The 21,102-nt window shown below is 44.8% G+C and overlaps 2 protein-coding genes across 4 annotated transcripts; both read left to right on the top strand.

The window, feature by feature from the left end:
• The first annotated feature begins 2,369 nt into the window (after positions 1-2,369).
• On the top strand, positions 2,370-9,303 carry LOC102701514 (RINT1-like protein MAG2). 3 transcript variants are annotated; one of them, XM_015833917.1, is made up of 4 exons: positions 2,370-2,745; positions 2,831-2,926; positions 7,164-7,261; positions 7,333-9,303. In XM_015833917.1, the coding sequence occupies exons 1-4, from the start codon at positions 2,466-2,468 to the stop codon at positions 9,193-9,195; spliced, it is 2,337 nt and encodes a 778-aa protein (XP_015689403.1). In that variant the 5' UTR covers positions 2,370-2,465; the 3' UTR covers positions 9,196-9,303. The 3 variants fall into 3 exon arrangements, with proteins under 3 accessions (XP_015689403.1, XP_006647891.1, XP_006647890.1); XM_006647828.2 differs by having other exon boundaries at positions 2,822-2,926; XM_006647827.3 differs by lacking the exons at positions 2,370-2,745; positions 2,831-2,926 and adding an exon at positions 6,147-6,891.
• A 6,893-nt stretch (positions 9,304-16,196) lies between these two features.
• LOC102701237 (transcription factor ILI5) lies at positions 16,197-17,534 on the top strand. The gene is made up of 2 exons (XM_006647826.3): positions 16,197-16,519; positions 16,746-17,534. Exons 1-2 carry the CDS (start codon positions 16,409-16,411, stop codon positions 16,899-16,901), a joined length of 267 nt encoding a protein of 88 aa, XP_006647889.2. The 5' UTR covers positions 16,197-16,408; the 3' UTR covers positions 16,902-17,534.
• The last annotated feature ends 3,568 nt before the right edge of the window (positions 17,535-21,102 follow it).

Here is a 21,102-nt window from a genome sequence, read left to right as displayed (position 1 = left end):
TACTATTGGAAAATGATGATTAGCTAAGCCTAAAAAGCTGAAAAGACCCTACTTAACGACATCCATGTCAAAAGCCATATGCCTACACATATACATGGCAAATCTCGACAGAAATAGAGTGAATGATCAAGTAATAAGAACATTTATCGATGTTTTTATCAGCATGCACACATATATTCTTAGAAGGTAGTCATCCCTATGCCTGTTCCTTAGAGTATCGGGAATAATATTAGAACCCTAGAAAAGTACCTAAAAATGGGTGAGCTCAAGACTGAGCGGAAGAGAAGAGGTTGAAGAGTATTTATTTTAAACTTAAAATTTTGATTAATATGATTTTTCAAAACAATTTTTATTTAGGTATTTTTCTAAAAAATATCGTTTATCAATTTTGTAAGCATACACCTTAAAAGCGAAATGATTTTCTCTCTATTCCTCTCTTTGTCACATGAAGGAATTGAGCCTTACAGAGTATACCCATGAAATATGCCCCGCAATATACACTTTTAATTAGGTTGTACTCTTTTGGTGATGAAAGATGAAAAAATATCTAATTTTTATAGTTATGTAATTGTATAAGCGATAAAATTAACTACTGTAAAGTTAAACATCTATTTTAGAAATGTCAGATGATAGACTTTTATACAGAAACTTTTTTAAAAAAAATATTATCATGTAACAGTTTGAAAAGCATGAGCATAAAAACCAAGAAATAATACAGTGATTATCTAGCTCAACGAACACAACCTAAGCGGTAAAAGGGGATATCCTTTTGTGCAATCTCTCTCTATATATCTATAATCTATGGGAGAACTCTTTGTAGAGGGTGGTACTAGCTCTAATTCTTCTTCCTATAAAATTTAAGTGATGGGTCCAGAAGAGTGAATTAAAAATCTGTAGATTTTTAAGCTAAGAACATAGGAGCAGAAGTGTTAAAGTTAGATTATGAAAATGCCCATGAATTAAGACCTATTACCACCCCCTAACTTTACGGAACACTCTATATCACTTTTCCAATGACTTGGCTCTATCGTCTCTAAATCCAAGGGTGAACCTACTTTGGATAGAGTGGGTGGAGAAGGGAGCGAGCAACGACTCGGCCTCCCCTATGCTTTGAAATGATGTACTGCTCTCTCCACCTTTTTTTTTTAATTTTGATATCCTTTACGTTTAGATTTATGTTTGATTATTATCTTATTTAAAATTTTAAATAATAATAACTTATTTGGTTATAATGGGATTTATTGTTAAGGATTCTTTAAGCGTGACTTATAATTTTGCATGCTTATAAAAAAATTAAATAAGACAAATGGTTAAATATGAATTCAAAAGTTGACAGTATCAAATAAAAAAGATGGATTATATCTGTTCTAGGTTGGTTGTGTATATCTACTCGTTTATCTAAAAAAATATCTATTCCCGCTGTAGCAAAGTTTGAAAAAATACGGTAGCGACCTCCTTCATCAATTGTCTTTGGTTGTTTTTAGCTCCGTTGTTGCTGCTCTCTCAATTTATTGGTCTCTCGCATCTTAATTATTCTCTTCGTTCTAAAATATAAACACTTTTTATATTTAAATCTTGTACCATATAAATATTTATACCATTATTGATAGTACTATTAGATTAACCGCTTATCATTTTATCCCCACGTAACATTTCATCCAAGTCTATATTCCTCATTCAAATTATAAGGATCATTATCATATTTTCTTCTAACTTAATATCTATTAAATAATTTAGAAAGGCTTAAAGTTTGAGGAAGAGTAGTAATACTGTTGGAAAAGGACAAGTATCCTTAAAATGATATAGGTGATAGAGTAGATAAAGGTATTGAGGAGATAAAAAAAAATCTCAAATTGTGGACCAGTGATAGAATTCGTGGGGCAAAATTTTAAGCTTAGAAATCAATTTAATTTGGCACGAAGGCAGGGACGGATCTAGGCGTGGGGCAGCTTGACCTTGAGCCCCACGTCTAGTTGAAAAAATGCATTACGAAAGTATTAAATTTTAGTTAAATTTATCAAAAAGCATAGATTCAATCGTTGAGCCCTAGGGTTAGAAAATTTCTGGCTCCGCCCCTGCATGGTGGGAACATATCAGACATAAAATGGCTGGCATTACTCTGCGTCTCTACCAAAGTCTGCAATGCAGTGCTAAACAATCCATGGGCCTCGAATGTAAATTACTTTCCGATGGGCTAAGAACTGAGAGGCCCATCTACAGTCTGGCCCAAGCGATCGTCGCATCACGGGCAGTGACGGCCGCATCAACCGTTACCCGCTTAAATCTACGGCCGAGATTACTCAACGACTCCTTCGCGCAAAACGAGAAAAAGGAGAGAAGAGAAGATACTAGTAGTAGATCGTATCTCGTGCTTTGCAGAGTCGTCTTCCTCTTGCCGATCTCCCCCCGATCTCCAGAATCTCCGTTTCTATTTTCTCCCGATCCAAACCCTAATCGATCCCGCCATGGAAGCGGCAGCTCTCCCGCGACCCCCGGACGTCACCCCTGAGCTCCGCCGTTTCCTCGACGCCCACTTCCGCTCGCAGGCTGACCTCTCCGCGGCCGCCGACATCGAGACCGAGATCCGCGGGCGCTGCGCGGAGCTCGAGGCCTCGGTGTCTGACCTCTCCGTCCGTCTGGCGGCCGCCGCCGCAGCTTACTCCTCCAGCCGCAACGCCGCAGGCGCCTCCCTGAGTAATGTACGCGACTGCCTCGCTGCGCTGAAAGCCTCCACCTCTGGACCAGGTTACTGATTTCTTAAATCGGGTGCTTCTCGAGTAGGTTTTTTTTGCTCGAATTTGTAACTCGATGTTTTTTTTAGGGTTTACAGAAGAGGTAGAGGTCGGGAGCGAGAAGCTGATGTACCAGCAACTTCCTTCTCTTGCCAAAGAGGTGGCGAGAGTGGAGATGGTCAGAGATTACGCCGGTGAGTGTGAAATGGTTTCCCCAGACCCTGTGTTCATGCTTCGTTTGAGATCACTCCTATGACAACTCTTAGCTTTGTCAACTTTACAAAACATATGCTTTTGTTTATTTAGCCATAATCCGGTGTTAAAATTCTGATGCACGATCTACTGCTTGCTTAAGAAATATAGATTGAACAATTCTATTAGTCATGTGGAAAACAACAGTCAAGCATGACTGTGAAACGACCGATGTTTTACCATGACCACTATATTGATACGATGTAATGCATTTACTCTACAAGGGTATCCTACTAGTAACATTTTGATGCAATGTGGCATGGATTGCTTAGCATTGGAGCAGGCTGGGTGTTGGTGATAGAACTTGTTTTGTCTGGTTAATAATCGGTCTTGGTTGGTACAGATTGACAATCCAGTTGGGTAGAACGATGATATCTGTTCTGGCAGTGAGACTATTAATTGACACCTGGTCCTAGCATACATAGAATGGGAGAAATCATTTCGATTAGGAATAAATACTCCCGCGAACTTTGACTGAGTATATCTAGCGCCCTGAGGTATTAATTTTGGTATTTAGCTCCTGACTTTGTTAATACGATCCACTTAGCCTCCTTAGCCGTTGTTTGGATAGGCTGAAAGCACTGTGCATACACACTTGTGGCTTGGATTTTAGAAGTCATGAACCACATTTGTGGATGAGGCACATCGAAAGAGGTCTAAGCTGTTTTGTGAGGTGGGTTTGGCCACATGGCATGTTGATTGGACGTATTTGCTATGTCATCTTGCTGACTGGACCATTGACTGGATATGAGGAGACAAGTTTGGCCACATGGCATTCATGGTAGATCCCTTTCCCTCTTACTCAGTCAGTGGTCTAATCAGCAAAGTAATGTGGGAAACACCTCCAGCCAGAATGCCACGTAGCCAACATCACTTTGCAGAATAGCTTGCGGTGTTAAGTAGACAGGATTAGCACGTTCAGGGGGGTTAAATACCCAGATTTATAGTTCAGGGTGCTAGGCAGACTATTGAGCACAGTTTAGAGTGGTTGTTGGGCCTTTTCCTTTTGATTATATTAATAATTGGATATGTGGGTTTTCTTCAATTTAACTGGAAATGACGGAGGTACTTTCTTTTGAGCTATTATTTCCTATCTGTCCTTTGTCTACAGCTGCAATTGTGAAATACTACTTTCAATCTCCACTGAAACCAGATCATCCCTTTTGTTCTGCTACCTCTCTCATCCAACATGAGTACGGAAATAGTGGTGGTTGGACATGTTATTAGATTTAGTCTTTAAACTATGAAAAATTGAGAAAATATTGAATAAAGACAAAATAGGGAGGATAAAATAATAATGATATGGTGAAATTTGAATGCTAGAGCTAGACTAATGAGTGAAAAGGTACATATACTGCATGGAACATGGAAGGTTCAAACAAGCCATTAGGGATGCGATTTAATTTGTTACGAACAAAGAAAACATATGCTCCACTCCAAACCTGGGAAACATCTTGAGTATTATTGTCCAGTGTTGTGTGAAAATGCAAAGCAAGGAATTTCATAAGGTTGACCTGCTAGTCAGATGGTACTAGCTTGTGTTCTTAATTGCATCACTGTTCTATGGTAAAGGTCTAGATCCTAAATGTCTGATACTAACTCCAAATCCTCTAGAATCTAGATCCACCAAAAATCTAGAGATCTCAAACAAAACATCATCCAAAACTCCTAGAAGAGAATAGAGGAGGGAAGCTGACAATAGTACTTGTTAGTTTTCTCACTTTACTTCATGCATGCTTATTCATTAGTTATGCTTAATTAGTGAATAGGTCTGCTCAAATTGCGTAATTGATAATTATCAGTAGCATAAGTGGTATACTAGCATTACATGAACATATTTTATTTCACATGACTAAAATTTATGTTGATATTCATGATTTCAATATATACTAGCTAAATGCTTGTGCGTTCATGTGTTGTAACGTTATTGAAAATAGCAAAATTAAGTCTTCTTGAGTTCTTTTAATTGGTTGAATCAAGATTGCATGTGTGTTATACAATGTTTAAAAAATACACAAAGAAATCTTTCATATGAAAAAAAAACAAGATAAAAATACCATGCTTAGAAAACCACTACTAAGTTGTACAACTACGCAAGTACAAAGAGCAGTTAGAGCATTCACACATGTTGTGCTGATATAATGGCCCACATGACAGTGATGGTGGTGGTGGTGGTGGCAGACTCAACACCACCACCAATGTCTTTTATAGTAGTATAAATAAAAAAAATACTCCCTCCGCCCCAAACCATGCAATATTCGATGGCTAATGACATGGCCATCGAATAAAAATAACCCATCCACCACCTCACTTCCATTCTCTCTCCTCGAAAATCTCCCCCACCCAAATACCTAACAGTGTGACGGCAGTGCCGAGCTTGGCTGCGGCAGCGAGCAACGAGGCGCGGTGTGGATGTTTGTGGGCGAACGCCACAATGGAGCGGTCGGCAGCGACGCTCTGCCACGGCCTCCTGGTCTCCATCCTGATTCCTCACGGACGTCGCCATCTCACCGCCATCTTCGGCTGCTACATCACTGATGCCCCTGCCTTCGAGACTGCACAGACGGCACTGCATTCGTGACACTCCTCTTCTTGATCCGTGGACTACTGCTTGGTGGAGCTGCGTACCTCACCGGTTTGGTGTACATTGGCATGGTGGAAGTGGACGGTTATTTTTAATCGGTACCACTTCATCAGCCACGTGGAGTTGTCTGGATGTATGTTGTCCGGTTTCATAGTCGAGGGGTTAATAAGTACTTTTGTGATAGTTGAGGGGGGGAGGGTAAATAGGACTTAACCCTTAAGTTTAATATCTATTGTTTTGTTAACCATGATACTCAATTCCTTGATTGAGTCTCCTAGGGAGCATCATTTTTTGTATCACTGGTATACTATTGTGAATCTGCCCCCTTTTTTTTGGTCAAGGTTTTGAATTCATAGTTCTACACATTATCTAGAAAAACCATTATCTGATCTATTCTCTAATTTAAACCTGAAAAAAACAACACAGATTTTTTTAGTGTGGTTTCTTTTTATTTCTGTAGTTATGAGAAAAAAAAAGGCTTTTATGGACTAGCATCAGGATGATAACGTGAGTGAAAACTAATCGTATGAATTATCATTGGACAACCCAAATAGTCCTTGACTTTATGTATTAATTCAAGTTTTGTATTTTCTCGCCCTTGTCTTCGCCATGGTTGTTAAGGCGTCGCCACAGCGTCGCTATGGCGTCGTTATAGCGATAAGGCGTTGGCAGGAGTCAGGGCGTCTATCCCGCCTTATAGGATTGAGTATGGCGTCCGCCTTTTGCCCTAGGCATCGCTATGGCGTCCATATTGCGTCCTGAGTCGCTACAGCGACTGAAGGCGACGCCATAGGGAGGTGAGGCCACGATTTTAGGCCAATCTGGCCAAAAGGGTGCGAAAATATTGGGGAGATGGGCCTTGGGCGTGCAATAGGACAACAAAACACCAATTTTGGGGGTGAAAAGGGGCCCTACGTGCCAAACCCCACCAGATTAGGGAGAAAGTAACAGAAAAGAGAATCGATCCATCCCTGGCGACGTATCTATCCCTAGCGACGATCCCATCTGCTGTCTGCGACGATCCTGTTCTGCTCCTTCCTCTGCTATGCTCCTCTGCAATTGCACCATCATCCTAGGCCTCCATGGGCACAAAATTGAATGGTATACTATAGTTTCTTCTCTCCCTTTCCACCCTGTGGTTCTGTTCTGCTCCTTCCTTTGCTTGACATTGATTTTGTTCTGCTCCTTCGTCCTGCTCTGATCCTTCTTTTGCTGCTCTGTTTTGGTCTTTCTTTCCCCTCTTCTACATCCCATTTGCTATGCTCCTTCATCTGCTACTATGTTGTGGGTTCAAGAGTGGTCAAGAACAAGAAATATATATAGGTATTGTACTCTGTAATGTACTTTTGTTAAAATGCATGTTTGATTTGCTATCATATTAGATTATTTTGTTTATCACCTTATTAATTTGGGACTGTCTAAGGCGTCGCCTCGCCTTACGCCTTACCGCTATGGCAGTAAGGCGGTGAGGGGTCGCCTTAGGTCGCCTTACCGCCTTAACAACCATGGTCTTCGCATTCTACTATTCTTCAATTATGCTGCTCTACTTAACTTCAAAACTGGTGGTTTTTTTAACAGTAGGTTGTCTTGTACAGAAACGACGCTAAAGCTTGACAGTTTTGTCGGTGATGTAGAAGATGCCATATCATCTTCTGTGACCGGAAAACTTAAATCTCGTACAGAAAATTCACTGGTACAAATATTGCTCTTTTAGTACAGAATGATCGACTTGTCAACTGCTAAGCTAAGATTTTTTTCCTCCAGAAAACATATCATGTTCCTATTGGATATCTCAAGACAATAGAAGATATTTTAACTTCAGTCACAAGGACCAGACCACAATGGACTCGCCTTATTTCTGCAGTGGATCACAGAGTGGACCGATCTTTGGCTGTACTAAGACCACAAGCAATTGTTGATCATCGAGCTCTTCTGGCATCCCTTGGCTGGCCTCCATCCCTTTCTGGAACAAATTTTTCTAGTATTAATTCTGGGAAACCATCAGAGATTGTGAACCCATTATTTTCAATGAAGGGTGACCTGAAAAGCAAGTATTCTGAGAGCTTTCTTTCGCTATGCAGTTTGCAGGAATTGCAGAAAAGTAGAAAAGCTCGACAGCTACAAGGGCATATTGTAAACAGTCAACTACGTCAACCATTATGGGTAATTGAAGAGTTGGTAAATCCAATAGCTGCTTCTGCACAACACCATTTCTCCAAATGGGTTGAAAAGCCTGAATTTGTTTTTGCTCTTGCTTATAAGATAATTAGAGACTTTGTAGATTCCATGGACGAGATATTACAGCCCCTTGTGGACAAAGCTGACCTCGTAGGGTATAGTTGCAGAGAAGAGTGGATTTCAGGGATGGTTATCGCATTGTCAACATACTTAGCGAAAGAGATCTTTCCTAAGCATATTGGACTTCTTCAGGAAATTAGCTCGAGTGATGCTAGCAGCAAACCATCTGAAGCTAGAGTCTCATGGCTTAATCTTATTGACTTGATGATATCTTTCGACAAGCAAACTCAAGTTTTGATTTCAAGTTCAGGATTGCTACTTTCGGTCAAGGATGATGATAATTGGCAGAGGATCTCGGTTCTCTCTGTCTTCTGTGATCGGCCAGACTGGCTTGAAATATGGGCAGAGATTGAGAGACAGGATACTCATGATAAACTGAGATTATCAATGGAGAATGAGAAAAACTGGAATACAAGGATTCAAGGAACAGTACTTGAATATGGTTCAGATGATTATAAGTCTCCGGCAGTTACCAGTGCCATCCAAAAGGGCCTGTCCTTGCTAATAGATCGTGCTCGGCCCATTCCAAATACAGCACTTAGGGCAGAATTCATTAAGATTTCTACTTCACCCATAATATCAGAGTTCCTTGGCTGGATGCTTCAAAGGTGCCAAGAAGCAGAGGGACTAACTGCTCTGGCAGATGATAATGCTCTTCTCAAGGTATCGCAGTCCATTAATGCGGCTCGATACCTTGAGTCCACATTGATAGAATGGTGTGATGATGTATTCTTTCTTGAGATGGAAAATGTAGGCCGTGGTGAATGTATCTTCCAGGTGGAGATAAATCAACTGAAAGATTTCAGAGTGCAATGGACTGATAAGATGTCTACTGTCATTTTAAGGGATTTTGATGCCCGATCAAGGGATTATCTGAAAAATAAAAGGCAGTGGCAGGAGAAATCAGAAGGCTTAGCTTTATCCAGGGCCTTCGTAGAATGTTTAGACTATATGCAAGGGCGGATTGCTAAACTGGAAGATGGTCTAAATATCCTGGATTTTGTGACGGTGTGGAGAACTGTGGCAAGTGGAGTAGACCAGCTGCTTTTTAATGGAATTTTCACTGGCGGCACAAAGTTTAGTAATGGCGGGGTGGAAAGACTTCATGGTGATCTGAGTATATTGTTTGCTACCTTTTCAGCATGGTGTCTGAGGCCTGAAGGCTTCTTTCCAAGACTGTCCGAGGGATTGAAGTTATTGAATGTTGATGAGAAGCAGTTAAGAGATGGGATGTTTACAGATGCCAATAGACTGAGAGAGTATGGTATCAGGCGCTTGACGGTTGCTGAGGTTGAGAGGATAATAAAAGGCAGAATTTATGGGTCTTAATATATAATATAAGAAAGAAACAAAACAGAAGATTGAATTTCGAGTGAGTTGTTGAAAATCGCGGTTCCTTCACAGGGTTTTATTTCATACTGGTTTTATCATTCTGCTTCAGTTTCTTTTGCTTGTTAGCACAATTAAGGTAGTATATCAGCAAGAAACGTATTGAGGCGGTTTGATTTGACATTACAAGCTCTCTCTCTCTCTCTCTCTAACTGAGAGGGATTAGCCACTTCATGCAAGAATTTGACCAAGAAAGCAGCTTTTCTCAAAAGTTGTACTGGCTTCATGCTCAGAAGTCAGAACTGAACATAGGGAAGGGGCTGAAAGCCGATCAAATCATTTTGTTTTTGACAGACTGCTCCTGTAGTGAACCTTGCCTTTCCGCCTGAACCTAACAGTTCCGTTTGTGTGTAGTTGGAAGGTACTGTAAGTACTTGCCTGCTTTGCGCTTTACACAGACTATTCAACATCCAAGCAGCGGCCAGAGTGCAATTAAGCAGCTGTCAAGCGAGCCAATCCACAATCCCCATCGCGCGCGGCGCAAGCATGCAGTCGCGTACGCTCCACGGCCCCAAATCTAACCAGTGGTGCTCGTGCCGCTCACACCGTCACACGTACGTACACGCCCCCAACCGAAACGTTAATGCGCAAGAGGGGAAGCACCGACTTTTTGCTGCAAACGAACCCGCCTAATCATGCACGCCTGCCTGTGCCTCCCGGCCCCAAACCTCCACTGGATAATGCTGTCACCCACCTAACCTGGGCCTCGAGAGAGAGATTAACGAGATTGATTTTTGATCGGGACGTATCCATCGCGGAGTTGAACACATGGTCGAGAGGTTGGCGCGCGCGGCACTATTTGGTGCCTTGCCTGCCCGCCCGCGGCGGCAACCAGACACGCCATGCCGTCTGCCGCGGCCGTGCAGCCCGGCCACCACCGCCGCCGGTCCCCCCGCCCTCCCCGCGCATCGGTCCCCCGCGACCGCGCGGCCCGTCCGATAGAGGTAGATCACGCTTGCCAGCATCCGGTACACCTGCGCCGGAAACGCGTGTGCGCCGACGACGCCGGGCACGGTAAGAAACGCACGCACCGTCGCGTAGAGCTTTCAGGTTGGAATTTTCTTTTTCTTTTCAACTGATCATCACCGGTGGATCGATCGACACCCCCAATAGGTGTTAGCCTGTGGTGCGACCAATAATTTAATCGCGATCATGATCGCGGGGGGGGGGGGGGGGGGGGGGGGGGGGCACACCTGTACTAAGAGGACGATGAAAGTTCCTAACGAAAATTAGGTGTGCACACTGGATTTTGGACCAAGAATCTTGGAGGGTTGGTCCGCTGGTCCATCGATCTGCAAAGATCGGTTTCTGACGGGATCATAACTCGCTTTCGCTGTTCCTGCAGCTAATAGGCTACGGTCTACTGCTGCATCCATCTTCTTAGCCCTGTCTTCAGACGACCATTCAGAGTTTCAGACGCGTCTCGCTGTCCATCGCCCGGCCGGCCCTGTCAACGTTTACACTCAGGATACTTTTGATGATTCATGTTTGGATCGATCGGCCGGACAGCCAACATACACACACACACTGGCGATGGTACTGCAGACAACTTGACGTGATTAACGTATCGATCGCACGGAGCCTGACTGTGACATCTACACGTACCCCATGTTCAGAAGTACTAGCAGACCCCAAACGCGCGCGCACTTCAACTCCACGTGCTATGCAGTGTGTGTAGAGAGAGACTTGCTTCGAGATTACACCGTTCCGTATTAACACGTCCCGGTTTGATGTCATCTCACAGCCTCTCTGCTCTGCTAATTTCTCTCCAAACAAATCCACATGAGTTGAGTCACGCTCACGTGCTGAGTTCCTCAAGTCCTAACAAGGATCGAGACGCGATCGACAGAAAAAAGAAGAAAGAAAAAAATGCTATGCTTGCCGACTTGCTGCAGTAAACTAACAAACACGTAGGGAGCAGTACTCCTACATGTTTCGGTTCCGGCTTCTACTGCCTCGGGATCTGTTTCGACGAACGTGTGTTACTTTTCCATTAGTAGATTGACACGCACGCAATTAACTCACTGCAGTGTGAAGGATGCACGGTCGGCTAGCCATATGACAAGGCGGGAATTGGGCTCGGAGCTGGAGGTCACGTAACACCCAGAGCTTGAAACAGCGGGTCATCCGTGTATTAAACTGGTCGGTTTCACACACGTAGTACGTTTTTTTTTTTACAGCGCGCAGGTTCGTAGCACCAACCGATCTTTCTACAAAATTATTTGCATGTGTGTTTTATTATTAAAAGACGGCAAAATAATTTAAATAAAAAACTCAAAATTAATATTAAAATTACAAGTTTGCTATTTGTTAATCGTTTAAACATTTTTAATATTCAATCTATTTTTCGTCCATTAGATTTGTTTGAAGATTTATGTTTGTTGACCACGTGCTAATTTTTTTGGTTTCCTTTGTTGACGTTAGATTTGAATCCAACATTTCACAAAATCGGTTGATAGATTCTTTAGGCGATTGAGTAATTGATATACTCTTAAAATTAAGTGTTCGAATTTAAAATCTAGCGTATAAGTGCAAGCGAAGCGAGCGAGGAGGGCTAATTTCTGTATTTGACAGGCTCGATCGCATGCAGCTACGTACATAGATACGTGTAGTAGGCGGCGGCGGTAGGGATGGGCGTGGGTAGGGAGGAAGGAATTGGTTGCTTCACACGTCGGGCACAGGCACGTGTGGGAGCCCACAGGTGCCTTCCGCGCGGGGGGGCAGCCCATGCAGCCGGGTCCGCACCATGCAATAAACACCGCGACGGCGACGTCCGAACTCGGTCACTTCTTAACCACATGCCAACTTGCCCTCCTCCTGGCTACTAGCGCTGCAGTTTATTTTTATTTCAAGAAGAAGAAAAGAGAAAACATGACGCCTCGTACACGTCATCCCATCATCTGAAAGATGAGAAGAAGACATCGATCGGTAAATGTAAGTCTTCACAAAAGGTTATTACATGGAGCTAGCGAGTTTTGCGTGGATGGCCGTTAAAAGTGTCTAACAGTGTCTTGGGCCTGCATGCATGTAACATCGAGCGATCGACTTTAGTTCGTCGTACATCCAGAAATCTAGTACCACGGCTTTTGTGGTACTCCCATCTCAGAAAAAGTGGGGAACAGTACTACTGCCGAGTACGCTATAATTACTGTTTCACAGGCAGCCTAAAATGTCACGTTCCGTTGGATGGATGGATCGATCGGCCACGGACATGGCCATGGCAGCCCCTGCCCGAGGCATGCAGCAGTGCTGTAAATTAAAGCGACAGAGATTTCCGCAGGACAAGCTTTTCAGAAGCTTTTGGGCGCAGAGAGGACGGTGGATCGAACATGACTTGGCAGAGGGGCACGCAGCAACTGTTTCCTAACTTTACCGTACCCCTCTTTTAGTCTTCACCTATGCCCTCAGCTGCTTACTACTACTCCCACTGTACTATAGTTACACCATGATCACTAGGGGAGTACTAATAGTAGATTAGCAGTGGTACCCTCCGTTCAAAAAGATTTTATCTGTAATTATTTTACTGAGACTTTATATTCCTCGATTAATTATTATATTGGAGTTTGAAAATAAGGAAACAAGTTTGTTAGAGTTTAAAAGTGTATGGCACAAACACATTGATATTTTAAAAAGTAAAAAGTATCTTAGTTTTTTAAGCTGGCATGTAGAAATCATCTCATTTTAAAATAAGATATCGTATAATAGTAACTCCTTTATTGATATTGTACATGTGGTATGAATGATAAGGTCTTTTAGATGAAGGTACTAGTATCGAGTGCTCCAATACCATTTGCACAACCTATCTCCACGGGCCATCCATGTAGCATGTGTTTTTTTTATATATTATGCATTTTTTATATCTAGTTAATAATATAGATATTAAAATTAACCATTATAAAATTAAAAATATACTTTATAAAGATGAGATGATAAACTTTATATAGATTTTTATAGAAATTATAGTAATTTAGTAAACATACATACGAAAGATGAGAAATAATATAGCGCGAAAGAAACAAAGCCTACGGCTAGTTACTCCAGCTTTCGCGGCGATGGATGGACCACTGCGAGCACGTACATTACGTAGGCACGTAGCCCCAAAAGGCCGGTTTTGGAAAAGGGCGGAAGATAGGAGCCGGAAAGCTCTCATACCGGCATGCCCCATCCCCCCTATCTCTCCCACACACACGCATGCATTTGCCGTGAACCTGCTATGATCGAGCAATAATATACAACTACTATACTGACATACGGTACTGTGCTAGTAGTAGTTCTAGTAGTGGTATTTACGACTGGGTCGTGGTCGTGGATTGTTAAAAATAGGGCCTGGGCCTGGCACCCAGGATCACGTAGCACGCAGGGTCGCAGGCAATCTCCAGAAAAATCGACACGTACGTACCGGTGTACGTTTCCTGCATTTATCAACGGAGTTGTAGTTACTCCGTACCAGTCGTAGCTAGTACCTAAACTATCAGGCGTTTCTTCCGTTGGTCCAGTCATTTCACGGATCACAGGGACATGTAGATGCAGATGCTAGTAGCAGCAGCTACGGGAGTAGAAGTACTGATCACGGAGAAAGATACACATCCTCCCTAGCTAAGCAGTGCAACGTACGACGCCGGTGTGGGGCCTAACCTAAAGTAACAGAGCCGGCGGAGTAAGCATGGAAACATGGAGCTAGCAGCTATGTGGGTGATCGCTCGATCGATAATTAAAGGCGCATATGTGGATGTTTCCGTGGATGTACGCCCCGCGCGGGCGACAACGGTACGCCATACGTGCCCGTGTAACGCAACCCCGCCGTGAGACCGACCCGGCGCGGCACGATCGAGCTTAGCCCGCCCTCTAGCTAGCGGTCGATCCATCCACCACCACCACCTCCTCACGTGGGCCTCTCGCCCGCCACAAGCGCCAGCTGCAGCATCACAAACACGTCCCCCCTCCCGCCCGGCTAATCTCCAGCTGCGCATGCGTGCATCCGCCCGCGCGCCGAGGGGGGGGGGGGGGGGGGGGGACGCGTCGCGTCGCGTGCTCTCGCGGCTCGCCGGGCGAGACAGGCGCACACACCCAGGGGTGTACGTAGAGTGGAGCGGAGTATGTGCGTCGGGGCCCAGGGTGGTGGTGGCGCGCGATGATTTCGTGACATGACGGCCATTTTCTGGCCGCCGCAAGGGGCTGTCGCTCGCGCGGCCCGCCGGAGCCAGGCTCGATCACATGCGCCACGCGACGGTCACGTGGGGGTTGGCGCACGCTGTCCGCCCGCCCCCTCCACATCCCATCTGGCACCTCCGCGGGGCCTCCACGTCGGCGATATATCCATCGCCAGCTTTACGCATCGTACGACTGCTGCTTAGTTGTTTTCGATCTCAAACGTACCAATCCGCGGCGTCCGCTGATCATGAACAAGTCTGTTAATTAGTTAGTTAATTAATTAATTTAACACGTACATGGTACGTGTTGCGTCATTGCCTCTTCGATCCGCCCTTAATCATCGTCTCACATCTTGCCGTTGATCGATCTCCAGCAGTTCGTTCGGTGTAGTACTTCCTTTTATAATATTCGTGTACATGTATATATGGTAGTATATATATTGCTAGTGCCTCTGTGCCTGCTGGCTAGTTATAATTTGCAGACAATGTCGTGTGACATTGTGGACACAAGACAAAAGGGCGTGGGTTGTGTGCATGCATGTATGCTCTCCCCCGGCTCGGCCGGCCGGGGACAAGGGCATCTCTTGAGTGTGCTGCTCGGCTTGTTTATGTAGTAAGCACAGATAAACAAAACTTGGTCTACTTAAAGACTTCTGCAGGTTAAATGGAGTATTATTATTTTTGAAACTTCCACGGGTTAGAGTTTAGACACTGCACGTATGCTTGCAATACAATAGTAGCAAATGTTTCTTGTCCTTTTGCAAGAGGGAGGCTATAGGGTACAAAAACGCAAGCCAACAAGCGGTGTCCCCCTCGGCTTCCTATTTTTAACACCCCCTACGGATTGCAAATGGACTAATCGAAACACCTGCACTAACTAGGTCATGATTAATTACTGATGACAGTTTGTGCCTTTCAGGATAGATTGGTCGACGTCAATTCATGATTTAGCATGCCAATTGATTAATTCCTCGAGCAAGCAAGAGCAAAACTATGGCATGCACACATCAAATCGCAACAGAGCCAACCAAAAGCGATCCGTTTTTCACGTATGATGTAATGTATCCGACCCTGATCTCGATGGATTTTACGTACGTATGGCAATCTTTCTAGGGTTCCCTCTTTGCTGGGTAAACTGGCTAGTGCGGCGAAGCATTGGCACGTGGCAAGTGGTGGGTGGTCATAGCTTATTATAACTGGGCCGGGCCCACCGGCTGCCTACCGGTGGGCCACGGCGTAGAGGGTCTTCTTCTCCCGGTGATTAGACAGAGAGAGACACGAGGGCCCATCGACCTTTTCTCCACGGATCGATCGGTCGTCGTAATCTGTTCCGTAACCACTTTTTCTCAAGGCTGCTGGATCTCCCTATGTTATTGGCGGATTTGAGTTAATCCACCAAACTAATAGCCGGTTCAAATTAACAGGTTACTAGTGAGGAAGTAAGGGAAAAAAACACACTTGCACTGATCGTGGTGGTTTTAATTATTTTACTCCTAACTATGAAAACTAATTTGTAGAGTGGCATATACAAAATATAATTACGGATTATATGTAAAAAATAAGGGTAGATTATGCTGAAAATGTAAATTATATTTAGATAATCCGGTAGTCCTGGATAATTATGCTGAAAATCCCTATAATTATGACGTAGCATTAATCAGTCATCAATTAAACTCTCTCCTGATCTCCTCTCGCATGCTAGCTAGCAACCCATAGCTCAATAGCCTGTTGCCCATATCTCCTTATAAAAGACACCCTCTCCCTTTCTGTCTCCCTCACTTCACACTTCTCCCATCCAGCTAGCTATCGCAGATCGAGCGAACCTTGAACACAAGCGCCATCTTATTCCTCTCCGCTCTCGGCCGCAGCCAGCTGCGAGCGTGCGAAGACTCTCTCGAGGTCGGCCACACACGCTCCGGCCAACTCCTCGCCGGCGCCTGGCTACGCCAATCGAGGCCGAAGAGATTGTACTGTTCGTAGCGGAGGCTAGCTAGCTGTTGACTATGTCGAGCAGAAGGTCGTCGCGTGGCTCCATCTCAGAGGAGGAGATCAACGAGCTCATCTCCAAGCTCCAGTCGCTGCTCCCCAACTCTCGCCGACGCGGCTCCAGCCAGGTAGCTAGCCACATTCATGCATGCCAACTGCTGTTTGTACTTCTGCCACTTTGGTCGCAGTTGCTTTCGGTGAATACAGAAGCAGTGGTAGCTAGCTAGTTACCTGCTAGAACAGTCCACAACTATACTATGTACATGTGCGTGGTGGTTTTAGTTAAGCGCGTAAGAGAATCGGTTCGGTGAGTTTTTTTGTCTGCACGAGACGAGTAATGTGGCGTTAATGCAGGCGTCGACGACGAAGCTGCTGAAGGAGACGTGCAACTACATCAAGAGTCTCCACCGGGAGGTGGACGACCTCAGCGACCGGCTGTCCGACCTCATGTCCACCATGGATCACAACAGCCCGGGCGCGGAGATCATCCGCAGCATCCTCCGCTCCTGATCGGCAAGCAGCAGCAGAGCCGGCCGGCCGGCCTATGTAGACGACGAGCTATAGGCCAGGGCGCCAGGCAACGTCGCGGCGTCAATTAATCAAGCGTACGTCCGGCCGGCGCCATTCTCCGGCCACCAGAGAGCGTTTAGCTAGGGTATATATACCATATAAATATATTTATGTATCTCCACGTACCCTCCCAAATGTACTACGAGCCACTCGATCCCACGCTTACACACGCGTGTATCTCTCGATCCCTCTAAGCTTCACTCGAAGTAGGGCATTAGCACTTAATTAGGGGCCTAAGCTGAGGCTTATCCTCGCTTTAGCTCTCGTCTTCATCGCTTGATGTGTCCTCTCCCTCTCCCTCTCCCTGATTCCCCCACATCTTGTCTTGTTTGGTTTCTCTCCCTCCCCCTCTTCCAATCTCTGTAAATTTAGCTGGTGTGGTTTGGATCGAGTTGTGTCCTCTACATAGACAACCGACCGACCACTACTACCTAGTGGAAATTAATATCATCATGGGTGTACTGCTCCAGCTTTAACTTCAATTCAGTTGGCTACGTACTACGAGAAACAATACTGTTATATTTTTCACGCATATGATTAAGATATGTATGGGAGTTTCCGCAGGAAGATTGATGAGCTACATAGATCGGTCGGTTCTCTCTACAAGTACTCTTCTATCTGTACGCACGTGAAACCGATCGAGCGTTTACTCGCAGCTAAAATATAAGTGCGTGATAGGCACCGAACGAATTAATGCGGCCAGTGGAGGGCGTTACGGCTGTAGGCTGTTGTGTTACGTTCGCCGACGGCGACAGTCGACGAGCTAGAGATCGAGGGATTAGGCTGCAGGGAGCATGTGTACGTACGCTAGCTTCCACTTGGACTTGTCTAGTAGCTAGCTAGGTCTGATCTTTAATCGCGACCAGAGGGCTGAAAGAAATAGATGAGGGGATCAGGAAAAAGGTTCGCGTCAACCGCCTTATTTTGCTCGGCCGTTAATGCCGTGGTGGCGCTGTCGATCGTCCTTAATTTTCTCCTCTGCGACGCGCAACCCCACATGTTATGGTCGATCGGTGCACCAGACGAGAGAGACCAACCCCAAGCCGGCAGGTGAAAGTCACCCTGGCTACAGTGCGGTGAGGGCAAAAGGCATCCGGCTACCATGCCCTCTGCAGGAGGGGAGAAGGCTGTGTTTTTTTAATGCTATTTAGTAGTACAAACGATCAAATTAATTATTATTATTATAAACTTTTGCTCAATTATAATTGGACGATGGACTTATATATATATATTTTTAAGAAATACACTATGTGCGAGTCTGAGAGGAGTGTGTGCAAAAGACGAGAAATAATCAGGTCCAATATAATGCAGTTTTACGTAATACTAAGCACCCGTGCTAGTAATAATTCATGTCGTGTCAATTGGTTTTACTAAAATTAGAGTATCTAAATTTACGGTAAGAAACTAACTTAACTCGTTGAGCTCAAGTTGGCTTGATCATAACCTTTCCAGATACTACAAGTCATTTAAACCCTTGTAGCCTTTTCAGAGACATAAGTTGCTCTAGAATCACCACTTTATTTTTCCATATCGAATAAAGCCACCTCCAACACAAATAAAATATTGCTTTCATTTAAGCAGTTTTTTTTTAATTTCGGAGTACAAGACCAAAACAACCTATATTAATTTGAATTTGGCGGTACCATGTAGTTTGCTCTCATAAATGAAATGTCATTTTGGATATCGCCGCTGTCTTAAAGTTACAGCTCCAGTCACTACATTTAGTACTAATAAAATATTTAGAACATCCTAAAAACATAGCAACCTCTAGCATTCAAATTTGTTGAGAAAATATTGTAGTTCCTATATATATAATCACATTCTCTTTTCAACCAATTGCAGACTCCTTTCAATAATTATGCCAACTTACTTAATACCTATGCTCAGCTCTAAAATCTATTATATATGGGACATAGGGAGTAGCATTTATAGAATTGTTTGTCCGAAATGAATTCATAAAAATGATTTTAATGTACCTGATATAATAACGAAAAATATACTGTTGTAGAACTTTTTCGAACCATTGGCTCGAAGCACCTCGATCCCAACCGACTGTTTTCATGATCAGTGGCAGTACTTGCCGCATACGTCCTCCGACACATGCAACAAGTCAACAGGCTATGGACGAGGACCACTGTGATCGATCTTTGTGTGAACCTCATGCATTACTGTTCACGTTTCTTCTGTACATATCACAAAGTCTAGATAACCAGCAATGTTGGTTTCAATGGCTGTTGATGGCCGGACAACATTGCAAGCTTCTGCAAGGAACCCCACATGCATGCATGCTACCAGCAGCGTGTGATTGATCTACTTACGCTAGCTCGAGAGGTCGAATACGCAGGCAGGGAAGTGAGAAAGGCATGACTGTTGACTTGCTTTGATCTCAGGCCAATTGCGTTGAGCACTTGACCAGCTAGGCCAATTGATAGCACGTACTCGCAACTGGCAATCTATGGATCAAATGTTCGAGAGTAGTTGAGAGCTATTGCTAATGTGATAAATGTTGAATCGCTACTAGCTAGAACACGATGTAGTAGTAAACTGTTACTACTCCTAGCTAGCAGCCTAGCACGCACAATCTAATATGGAGCTGATCTCAAAGAGAGAAAAAAAAATTGAAAATGCTATGCGTATGTCTAAGTTACATATGATTAAATTGATTACCGGCTATGGTGTTACTATATCGATAGTTGTATGCTTTTAGTCGTACATAAGTCGTATAACTTGATCGTAACTATAACAGCACTAAAAAACTACTCTAAGTAGAGCTCATCACATAAACATCTTGCTCGAATAAAAGTATATTTTGCGTACGCCGTGCGCGGTCAAAAATATGAAGACCAACTGCACCTAGTCAAGATCTGACCACTCAAAGCTAAAAACTGCCAGAAGCATCTTTTCACATGAAAAAGTACTGCTAGTGTAGTAAAAAATCTCTGTCTGGTACATATATGTTGCTTGATAGGCCTGGACCAGCCTATGTTTCATCGGTGAACGCTCATAGGCCGGTGTTCCTGTAAAGATTTCATATGCGAGTGGGAGAAAAAAAAATATCACCATACTACGTTGGGAAAATATTTGATCGCATGTGCGGACAACACGTACTTCGGTCGAATCGGTTCAGGCAGCTCTGCACGTACCCCAGCCAGACAGATACGTACGTAGGCGAGTACGAGAGCCATGCATGAAAAATCGATCGATCGATCGCATCGAAACGAAATCTGCAGCTTTGCGCTGGTAAACAATATTCCTGACACCTGCAGTTCTGTTAAAGTCTCGGCGCCAGCTATCCTGGCAGCTTTCCAACTAAAAATGATTGCCCGTGCTTTGACTCCTCCACACCAGCAGTTCGTACGTGCCACCTCTAATCAACCAAGGATTACGCCAATCGATCAGTAATGCACTGTTTGCACACATCGATCGATCGATCGATACGGAAATATACATGCATGCACGATCGACGAAGAATGCGTGCATGCGCGCGGCCGAGATCTAATGGCCGGTACGTACGTGTAAGTACTTGGTACGTATGTGGTGTACCCGCGTCCCAGCAATGCGAGCACTGTGCACGTTCTACTGCTGTTGCGACTATTCGTGTGGCTAGTTGCGAATGGAGACTAGCACTGTTGGCATGTGCAGGACAGTAGCATGTGCCGCGGCAGTGCGGCCCGTGGTCGCTGGCGATAGATAGATCGATCACTCGCTAGAGGTAGCTAGCGTCCGCCGGTTGCGCGGCCCTGCCTGCCCTCTGCGTGCTCAGTGTCGTGGGAGCAGCGGGTAAAGTGGGGGAGAAGGAGCGGCCGCTTTCGCCGGCCCCACGCCGGCATGCAGCCGGAGACTCGCCTAACGGCCGGCAGCCCCCTGCGGCCAACCGGAAACCACCGCCGGGACCCGCCGCTGCGCCCGCGCACCAGCAGTGCCGCGAATTGAAACAGCAGCGCAACGGCGATTCGACGCCGATCGAGGCGGCGGTTAAAAACGCGCGCTTGCAAGCAGCAGCAGCGGTTAATAAAGCGGATCGTCGATTCGACGATGACAACGCGCGCGGGAATGCCAGATATCGTGTGCAATGTGACTGGCTTGCCCCTACCGGCTACTGCGACAGACTCGGGAAAAGGCTACCTCCGAGAGGGGCCGG

The sequence above is a fragment of the Oryza brachyantha genome, chromosome 2, assembly GCF_000231095.2.
Source record: "Oryza brachyantha chromosome 2, ObraRS2, whole genome shotgun sequence".
In the NCBI taxonomy this organism is placed as follows: domain Eukaryota; kingdom Viridiplantae; phylum Streptophyta; class Magnoliopsida; order Poales; family Poaceae; genus Oryza; species Oryza brachyantha.
The sequence above is the reverse complement of the archived record's forward strand: the minus strand, read 5'-3'. Positions and strand labels throughout refer to the sequence as shown.